At 51.9% G+C, this 10,483-nt stretch overlaps 1 protein-coding gene across 1 annotated transcript in view; it reads left to right on the top strand.

Moving 5' to 3' along the window:
* The window catches only part of CCDC92B (coiled-coil domain containing 92B), a 17,797-nt gene extending 14,194 nt beyond the window's left edge, over positions 1 to 3,603 (top strand). The window contains 1 exon segment of the mRNA XM_034641524.1: positions 1 to 3,603. This exon segment is cut by the window's left edge and continues 261 nt beyond it. Within this exon segment, the coding sequence (XP_034497415.1) occupies positions 1 to 213 (213 nt within the window). The 3' untranslated portion in view covers positions 214 to 3,603.
* Positions 3,604 to 10,483: the final 6,880 nt, after the last annotated feature.

Raw genomic sequence — 10,483 nt, forward strand, 5'->3', positions numbered from 1 at the left:
GGCCGGGGCCGGGACTGGGCCGCCTGGGACCGCGCGGCCCGCGCCCTGGACGACGTCGACCCCATGCCCGACCCCGCGCTCTTCCTCTACGCCCGGAGGCCCCCGCGGCCCAGCGGCCGCAGCCCGCGCCAGCCGCCTCCCCAGGAGCCCCCGGACCAAGCCGGCTCGCCGGCCGCGCCCAGTCCTACCAGCGCTCCTGCGGAGCCGGAGTAGGAGCGGGCCTGCGGGGTGGGGAGTGGGGAAGGCCGGGTCGGCCTCCGGCTAGGGACGCAGCTTGGGCCGCGCAGGCAGGTCCCGGGGGCCGCGGGAGCCGGCGCTCCTCTGGGGAGCGAGCGGAAGCGGCCCCAGCTCCCCCCACCCCTTCCAACCGCCCCGGCCTTTTTGTATTGTCCTCCCCGGAGGGGCTTCCTCCGCGGGGCTGAGAGAGTGCACCTTTTTTTGTGGCGAGGACTCGCAGTACGGAGGCTTATCTGGTCCCCATCCTGCTCCGGGGAAGGGGGGGGTCGCGCCTTGTCCCGGGAGAGCTGACAATCGTTGGGCGCGAGTGGGAAGGCTGGGCTGGCCTACGAAACGAACGCAGTGGCACTTAGCACCCCTAGGCCTTCCAGCTCCCCTCTCGGACTTCCCCCAGCCCCGCACGGCTGCCCTTCCCGCCAAGCCTTCCTTCGAGGGGAGGCTCGGGCTCCGGGCTAGCGGCTGGACCTTGCCCTTCCCGCCAAGCCTTTCTTCGAGGGGAGGCTTGGGCTCCGGGCTAGCGGCTGGACCTTTTTGCTCTGACGCCGCTTCTCCTACCCCTACCCCGCTGGTAGGTCCTTCCCGGTGAGCACCCAACACGTTAAAGGCATTTCCTGCCAGAGCCCCTGGTAGGAAAGTTGTGACGTGATGGACGTTTGCACTTTCGGAGAGGAGTACAGAATGGGTTCGAGGGCAGAACCTGGTCTAAAGCAGCCTCCAGTTCGGTTCTTCCCCAGGATGCCCACCTAAGTATTTAGGCTGGGAGCTGTGCTAGGGAAGCAAGGGGGGACACTGTGGAGTCAGCTGAAGTCAGCTGCTCCTGCAGGCTTGTGGAAGGGCAGAAACTGCCTTCCCCTTCTGGAGGTAGCTGGGAACCTGAAGGCTGCCTTGGGAGCTTTCCTAGTCATGTTTATTGGTGCTAATTTTGCCCAGCTGCACCCAGAGGTAGGAAGAAGGGCCAGGTTCCTGGAAGTGACAGTGGTTGATAGAGGTTTGAGTTTGTTGCTGGGGGCGGGGGGAGCACAGGTTAGTTCCCAGGCTGGTCTCCTCCAGGGATGCCCCCAATCCTACCAGAAATGGCAGCGGCCAGCCGGTGCTCAATGTAACCTTTCTGTCTAGGATGGGGAGTGGTGAAATGGAAAGTGGGACACCCCACCTCCTAATACTTTCTCCCCAGCTCCCCTCTCCTGACCAAAGGCAGGAAGTGTAGTTTCAGTCCAGCCCCGCCACAAGCCCAGCCCCTAGAAAGACAAACCCTAGAGGGCCTTCCCCCATGCCAAGCCTCCTCTGTTGGTCCTGCATTGAGTCCTAAGTGCCTGTGAGGTCTTCCAGGGGCTGCTGAAGGAGTGTGGGGGGCAGGAAGAGGCCTTTACCTCACTCATGGATAGTGCATCCTGGCAGGTCTTGCTTGCCCTGGCTGAGGCCAAGCCTCTGCTCTGCTCTGTCTGGGAGAGGAGCAGAGCCGATCTCTGGGGGTGGAGAACCCTCCCATCACGGTCCCTGTAATGAACAGGAGGAACCCGCAATCATGTTCTCTTTCACTCTGTATGTCAGAGGGTGTGGGAAATCAGTCAGCAAGAAGCAAAACCAGTGAACACACTACCAGCCCCCACAAATATGCTGTCCTCTCCCAGCTGACTGCACTCAGGACTGCTGAGACCACTGAGCAATAACCAGGCCTCATCCGGGTATCCAACCACTGGGCTGCAAATGCCCAAGGTGTGGACGCCCTTGGGACAGACAGTGTTCTCTCTCTCTCAGTCTAAGTTGGGCCACAGTGGTGGCCTGGGGTCCTTGCTCTGCCTGCCCTGGCCTCTTACCCTTCTCTCCCACCCCATTTTTGTGCCTCTGCCTTCCGTGTCTCCCCTCAGGTGTGTGTGACTCACTGTACCCCTGGTCCTGTTGCCTCCCTTTCAGAGGTGTGTGTGTGAGGAGGCGTCTCTCCTCTCTTGGCTGCACTCTCTCGAAGGGACCCAAAGGACTGTGTGGGAAGGAGGGAAAGGGTGTCTTTCTGGAGCAGCCCACCCAGACCCTGAGCTTCCACAACCACACTTTTGGGGTAAACAGGGTGACTTCGTTGATTCTTCTACAGAGATGGTGACATACTTTATCCACCCACCCCCCTACTAAAAGCCATAGCAATGCCCGCCTCCCCCCAGCTCTATAGCAATAGCCCTTTTCCCCCTTCCCTCCTGGGGACCCAGAGTGTCTAGCTGGGGGCCTCTACCACACCCCTACCCCAGGGAGCCTCCAGTGACCTGCCTGCATTTCCTCAAGTGACCCCATCAGCACCTCTGAACTCCTATCCCTCTTCTAAGCGACCAGCGATAATGACACTTAATTATTTGTGGGGTGCTTGGAGATCCCCCAGATGAAAGGTTCTGAGAGTGCTGGGGCGGCTGACTTGCTGACTCTCACCTGAGGTGTTGAGGGTCTGGGAAAGGAAAGAAGCCAACCCTCCTCCACGTAGCAAGCTGGGGGAGGGGCTGAAGCAGGTGGAGTTTTCCAATTTTAACAAATTCCTCTTCCCCGTTCTTCTGGAAATAATGGACTAAAGACTTGCCTCTATCCCCCTGCCCCTGGGGTTTGGAACAGAACCCACAGTGCAGCAGAATGGGACTGAGAGTCGGTAGCCTGCCCTTGGCTTCAGGAGCCCCAAATTCCTTAGCCTCCAGCCCTCTCCCTCTTCTAGCCTGGGGGATCCACCTTGCCAGAGGAAAGACCCCCTCCCATAAGCCCCTGGAACATCTGGGTGACTAGAAGAGAAAGGATTGTGTCTCCTCCCCTCTTCTCTGCAGCACAAATCCCCACTGGGGGAGGGACATGTTGACAAGAACACTCTGCCCTAGGTGGAGGTCCAGCCACACCACATGTGTGGATAGACCCAGGGAGGAGAGCTGCAGGTGGGGACCACTCCCTGTTCTGGAAGCCAGCCAGGGACCAGTGAGCAATGCAGCATGAGGCTCCGTACCCCTGCCCCCCATATCCCACCCACAGTGGTCTGCAGTTTGGGGGACCACTCCGGGGTTGAAATGTGGTGGCCCTTCCCCAAATCAGCAACAGAATAGAGGTCTCCCAATGGAGAGGAAGGAGGCCAGGAGAGTGTGGAATAGCATCTCCTTAGTGCAGAGAGCTGGGGATCCCTGAGCACACTCTCCCTGAGGGGCCAGCCTTGAATGCGGGACATGCAGGGCTTCCGAACCACCTGGCAGGAGCCCCATGGGTGGGGCAGAGGGATCCTGCTCCAAATTCTCTGTTGGCTGCGCTTTTTAATCCAATGCTTTTCAGAGTGTACTCACCCACTGAAATAGAACCCTGTGCTTTAGGGGTGACTGTCATATGCCTTATTCTTAATAAAATATCTGAAAAACACGCAAGTCAGGCCTCTTCTCTGTGGACACTCTGCCCTGCTCCAACCTGTGTTCCTGCACGTGTGGGAGAGGATGTGGAGGACATGGAGAGTGATTTGGGAATCAGCTGGTGGATTGGGTGAGACAGGGAGCTGAGACTCTGGAGTCTTCTCACTGGATATTCCTCACAAGGCATAAGGTACTCATCTGAGGTGTCCCAACGCTCAGGCTAGCCCCGACTCTTTCTCCATGTCGCCCCAATCCAAATGAACAAACGAGACCTTAGATCTGAGGGTCCTGGCTAGGATTGAGAGATATAGACTGGAAGTACTCCAGGACTGGAACTGCCCATCGTCTTGATCGGGAAGGAATCCTGGGTTCTGGAAGCTTTGGCCAGGCTGGTTCCCCTTCCCTGACACCCAAGCCCACCTGATCCAGCTGCAAGAAGTCCAGCATCCCAGAAATGAGCCCTATTTTTATATTCCATTAACGAGGGTTATGCTGAGGCTGCAATTAAGGAGCTCAGCACACCCACCACCCACAAGAATTTAAGCCGGTACATTTTCAGTGTAGGTCTATGTTGCGGATGACTCTAGGAGAAAAAGCAGCAGCCCGGCATTCTAAGGATTTGGGGTATACATTGGTTTGCCAGCAACCCTTCTGATAATAGGATCCAATGTTTCCTTTTGGGGAATTTCCCTTCTCCTATTTCAGTCGGCATTGAGGGGGTGGGGAGCTGACTCTACCCATGTGACCTAGGTAAAGTAAGTCACACTGATTGGGTTGGAGATGGGCACGTGACTCAGTCTGAACCAATGAGAGTCCGTCTCAGGACTTTTGCGGGAGCCATTCGTTCAACACACCAAGTTAGATGCTAGGGATACATCAGGGAACAAAACAGGACTATTGAGAAATACAAACTCTTGGGTGGCTAAAATGGCAGAATATCAGCCTGGAAGTCTGGCAGGCTGTTTGCCAACGCAAGGAATAGGGCTGCCTGAATATGAAGCTTTCACACCAGAAGCAAAAGCAGGAGAGACGGAGACAACTCCTGATAATTAAGCTGCTGGATCCAGCTCTGTCTGCATCCCATACACCCCTGTCCCTTTCAGTCATGTGGACCAATAAGCCCCCTCCTCCTCCTATACGCTTGTTTTTAAGTGGTCAGCCTTAATTTGTGCATTTTTAAAAAATATTTTATTTATTTATTTGTCAGAGAGAGAGAGAGAGAGCACAAGCAGGGGGAATGGCAGGCAGAGGGAGAAGCAGGCTCCCGGCCGAGCAAGGAGCCTGACGTGGGACTCGATTCCACGACTGCAGGGATCATGACCTGAGCCAAAGGCAAAGGGTCAAGCAACTGAGCCACCCAGGTGTCCCCAATTTGTGCATTTTTTAATTTTATTTTTTGAACTAATTTTAGACTTTGAGAAATTTGCTAAAATAATACAGAGTTCCTTGTATACCTTTTACCTAGCTTCCCCTTGTATAAACATCTTACTTTATCGTAGTACAATTAAAACCAAAATTGACACTGGTACATGTCTATTAACTAAGCCACAGACCTTATTTGAATTTCATCAGTTTTTCCACCCTTGCCCTTTTTCTGTTGCAGGTGTTCTATCCAGGATCACATTGCATTTAATTATCTTTCCTTAGTTCTCTCAATCTGTGACATACTTTTTATTTTATTAAAGATTTTATTTATTTATTTATTTATTTATTTATTTATTTATTTATTTGACAGAGAGAGAGGCAGCAAGAGAGGGAACACAAGCAGGGGGAGTGGGAGAGGGAGAAGCACGCTTCCCACTGAGCAGGGAGCCCAATATGGGGCTATCCCAGGACCCTGGGATCATGACCTGAGCCGAAGGCAGACGCTTCATGACCCAGACGCCCCTGTGACATACTTTTTAAAACCATTTTAAGTTGGGTTTCGCTGGCTTAATCCCAAGAGTCATGATGATGTCGAAGAACAGTCAGTGGAGGGAAAACAAGTGGACCCCGACCAATAAACTACATTGAATATAATATTTGCAGAGCTCTAGGGAGTGGGTAACCACTTCCAGCCAAGTCATGTGTATTGATTCCTACCCAGTATATCTGGATGGAGCAGGCACACAGGCCTGGGCTGCCCCATCTCAGCTCCTTGCTCCAGCCTCTGGGGATCAGATTTGAGCCCAGGATGGGCAAGGAACAGACCTATAGCAATTCCCATTCTGAGAAGTATGGCCCAGGCTTCTGCTTGTCCATCATCTTCTATCTCCTGGGGCAGCTAGGAGAGGGAAGGCCCAGCCCTAGATAAATATCTGCCCAGGACTCTGGGGTGTTATGTTCAATTCAAGAAAAAGGAAAGAAGGGGGAATTGGCCTTAGGGTCCCCTCACAAACCTCTAAGGATGCTTGGCTGAACCCAGCCCAGAGACACAGTACAGGGTGGAGATGTGCAATGTCAGCACCAGATATCTCAGAGATCATGTACGCAACCCCTTCCTTTTACAGATGGGGAGACTGAGGCCCAGGGCATCTCTAGGACTGTCATTCCTTCCTTCCTGGCAGTTCTGCCCACACAGGTCTGGGGTTGAGGCAGATGGAGCATTTCCTCTCTTATGGGTCCTTGGAGTCAAGCCAGTAAGGTAGGGGGACTCTCTCCTGCAATCCAGGAGTCTGGGTACCTGCTCACTTCTCCAGCCCCTTGGGAACTCTGAAAGGGAGCGGGGAAATAGGAATGCCCAGCTGAGTGGGTGTATTCATCGTGACACTAATTAGGGAGGAGGGAGGCTTTAAACAGGCTAATTATGTAGGCTAGGTCTCAGCCTTGATAAACCTCCCTTCGTACTTAGCTAGCATCTTTACCCAGGAGCCCTAAAGATGGGAAAACTGAGATGCTCAGGAACGACACCAAAGCAGCCCTGAGGTTGGGGACCATGTCATAGGAGATTGCTAGGGAAAGGGGAAGGGGATCCATGGAAGCTAAGTTGCAGGTTTTTAAGGCTGCTGGGACTGGTTAGTCACTAGACCCATGGACAGATTGATGGTGAGCATACATGCCGACCAGTAGGCACTCAGCTCCTGACCATGAAGACAAGAGAGGAAGGCCAGGGTATGGTACAGGCTGGTACCTCTCCAAGGCTCAGCCTGGGTCTCAGCCACGCGTTGTGGAAATGATCTGAAGCTCTGGATACAAAAGTCAAAGCATACAGTTCACAAAAGGGATATCTACAAGGAAAGCCTACATATTATAAATAATGATGGGAATCGAAGGTGAAACCCTGCGGGGCTAGCAACACTCACTCCTCAGCATCCTGTGGAGCCCTCAAAAGGACTGCTTGGTACTCTCTACACATGGTTCATCCATTCAACCAGCAATGTGCATTAAGCACCTACTCTGCTTAAGGCTTTGGGAAGATGCTGGGGATGGCCAGATAACTAAGGCACGGTCCGTGCTTCTGAGAAGACCCCCAGTGTAGGAGCACCTGGGTGGCTCAGTTGATTAAGTGTCTGCCTTCAGCTCAGGTCATGATCCCAGGGTAGGCTTTCTGCTCAGCGGGGAGCCTGTTTCTCCCTCTATCCTCTGCCCGCCACTCCTTCTGCTTGTGCTCTCTCTCTCTCTCTGTCAAGAGAATAAATAAAATCTTTAAAAAGAAGAAGAAGAAGAAGAAGACGACCCCTCCCCCCCGCACAGTATAGCAGCCAGATGCCTCACCTGAGAACCACACATGCCAGCATGGCCAAGGCAGTCTCAGTTTATGCCTGTTATTCCAATGCCATTATTAATAGTGTCCACTTTCACTCTTGAAAGTGTCCTGGTTTGGCGGACATAGTCACCTTAACCACAGCACAGGGTATAGGTACTGGTGGGAATAGTTGTGTAAAGTGGTGGTTGTAGTTGCTTTTAAGACCGTGATGAAGAGGGGGCGCCTGGGTGGCTCAGCTGGTTAAGCGTCTGCCTTCAGCTCAGGTCATGATCCTGGGGTCCTGGGACTGAGCCCCACATGGAGCTCAGCATGGCTCATTGGGGAGCCTGCTTCCCTCTGTCCCTCCCCTGTTCCTCCCCTGTTCCTCCCCTGTCCCTCCCCTGTTCTTCCCCTGTCCCTCCCCTCCACCTTCGCTGCTCATACTCTTTCTCCCTCAAATAAATAGAATCTTTTTTTTTTAAAGACCATGATGAAGAGACATTGGTGGAGGCAGCATGAAAGCAAAAAACTGTGCTTGATATGTTACTGGAGGTCAGACCACCACGCTACAAAATGGCCAGAGGATGAGGCTTTTTGTGTGTATCTGTTTCTCTATCACCAGGCTTGCTACTCCTAGTGTTAAAACTCAGCGGTATTTCTGGTTATGAGTAACATTACCAACATGGAAGGGTGCTTCTACCTTCAGCTACACTGGACTAGGTACAGTTCTCCACACTGCATGAATTTCATGGTACAAACAAAGTACCCATCAGGTGGGAGACTGGTTAAAGAGTTACGGTACCACCACGCAGTGGAAGATAACCCAGCCATAAGACAGAATGAGAAAACTCTTTGTACTGATAGGGAACAATCTCCAGAACGTATTGCCAAGTAAAAAAATCAGGGCGGGGCGCCTGGGTGGCTCAGTCGGTTAGGTGTCTGCCCTCATCTCAGGTCATGATCCTGGGAACCTAGGATCCAGCCAGGATCACATTAGGCTCCCCGCTCAGGGAGGAGTCAGCTTCTCCATCTCCCTCTGCCTGCCGCTCCCCCTGCTTGTGCTCTCTCTCAAATAAATAAATAAATAAATAAATAAATTTAAAAAAAAAAGTCAGGGTAAAGAATAGCAGGTACAGAGTGTTAACATGTGTGTAATGAAAGGGGAAATATTTATACACACTCTTATATGCAAAGAATATAAAAGAACTGGTAACCTTGGTGATCTGTGGAGGGAACTTAGGTGGCTGGGGGTAGGTGAGAGATTTCATTGTATACCCTTTTGTACTTTTCGAAGTTTAAACCATGTGAATGTGTTACCTATTTAAAATTCTAAGTAAAATTAAAATATTTTAAAAATAAATGAGTGAATAAATTCCCAGAGCCCTTCCTTCTATGTCTGCCCATATAATTCCTCTGACTTGCTCATTAAAATCGTAATTTGAAGCTCAGTTCAGAGCCGCCTCTTTCCAGAAGCCCTCCCTGACTGCCTCCCCTGCACACTTAAAACAGCCATCTTTATGGGGCGCCTGGGTGGCTCAGTCGTTCGTTAAGCATCTGCCTTCAGCTCAGGGCGTGATCCGGGCGTTCTGGGATCGAGCCCCATGTCGGGCTCCTCCGCTGGGAGCCTGCTTCTTCCTCTCCCACTCCCCCTGCTTGTGTTCCCTCTCTCACTGGCTGTCTCTCTCTCTGTCAAATAAATAAATAAAATCTTTAAAAATAAAAACACCAGCCATCTTTAAAGGCTTTTATTCTGTAGCCGTAGCCACAAAGTTGCTGTGTGCATTTCACTTTATCCAGCAGATTGAAACTTCTCCTGGCAGGGGTCTGATATCTCTATCTTCCTGCAGCACTGAGCTTTGGGCAAGCTGTGCTAGAAAGACTGAGCGAGGGTCGCCTGGGTGGCTCAGTCGTTAAACATCTGCCTTCAGCTCAGGGCTTGATCCCAGGGTCCTGGGATTGAGCCCCGCATCGGGCTCCCTCTTCCCCTGGGAGCCTGCTTCTTCCTCTCCCACTCCCCCTGCTTGTGTTCCCTCTCTCGCTGGCTGTCTCTCTGTCAAATAAATAAATAAATAAAATCTTGAAAGAGAAAGAAGAAAGAAAGAAAGAAAGAAAGAAAGAAAGAAAGAAAGAAAGAAAGAAAGAGAAAGAAAGACTGAGCGAATCACCCAGGATTTCACACTATCTAAAGTACTTCAATGACCACCATCTCCTCACAACAGCTAGGTGAGAGGCTAGACACGTGGGTGTTTTTATTTGACAGATGAATGCCTGAGATTTAGTGGTAAGTAAAGTGACTTGCTCAAGGTTACAAAAAGAGACAAGGCAGAGGTTGCAGGATGCAGATTTCCAATCTAAGCAAGTATTAGGTTTATACACCTTCCTGACTGCCTGCCTTCCTCATACTCCCAGTAGTCAGATCTTTCTTTAATTTCCAAGCTTCTTGTGCAATGGTCCAAACTCATCTGCCCCTAGTCTAGTTCAGCGTCCCCTTATTCCCCACACAGCAGTTGGAGCATTTCTCCCTCGCTTCCTTCTGCTTAAATGATTAAAGACTTTCACTAGCTCCTCTTCCCAGCACCTGTACTCTAGGACAAAGTCCGCTTTTCTTTGCAATTTTTACGAGGCTCTAGGGCCCGTCCCAGCCCACCTCTGCAGGTTCAGCTTTCCAATTCCCACCAGATCCTGGCAAATTCCTGTCAGGAATAGGCCTTAGAATGATTCCCAGGCCTGTGCATGAAAGACGCTCCCTATTCTCTCCACCTGGAGAATGTCAGCTCACTGATAAGACCTGGCAAAATGTCACCTGGGCAGCATTCTCTGACCTCATTTCTCAGTCCCCACCAAAACCCAGACTCCTAAAGTAATGAACAACTGTAAAGTGTCCAGGCTGTGGATTTAGCTTGACTCAGCTCTAGTTCTTGCTCTGTGTGTGACCTTGGTCTCAGCTTCCTTCACTGAAAAATGGGGTAATGTGCCAGCCTGCAAGTAAAGACCCATCTGGTGGGGGCTGTGGAGGCCGCTGGTAGGGAGGAGCACGTTGTAGCTCACAGCAAAGTTTAGTGGCTCCATTTCCGACCCTGTATCCCCTTTAGCTGCCCTGCACCCCTCCCTCAAGAAGGTAGAGGCACCCCAGCTCCATCCTTTCAAGCCTGGTGAGAAGTGTGCTGTGGGTCACACTGACACCGCAGATTAGAGACCGCGTGGTCATTTGGCAGATTTGCAATAG

Source organism: Ailuropoda melanoleuca, chromosome 13, assembly GCF_002007445.2.
Source record: "Ailuropoda melanoleuca isolate Jingjing chromosome 13, ASM200744v2, whole genome shotgun sequence".
In the NCBI taxonomy this organism is placed as follows: Eukaryota; Metazoa; Chordata; class Mammalia; order Carnivora; family Ursidae; genus Ailuropoda; species Ailuropoda melanoleuca.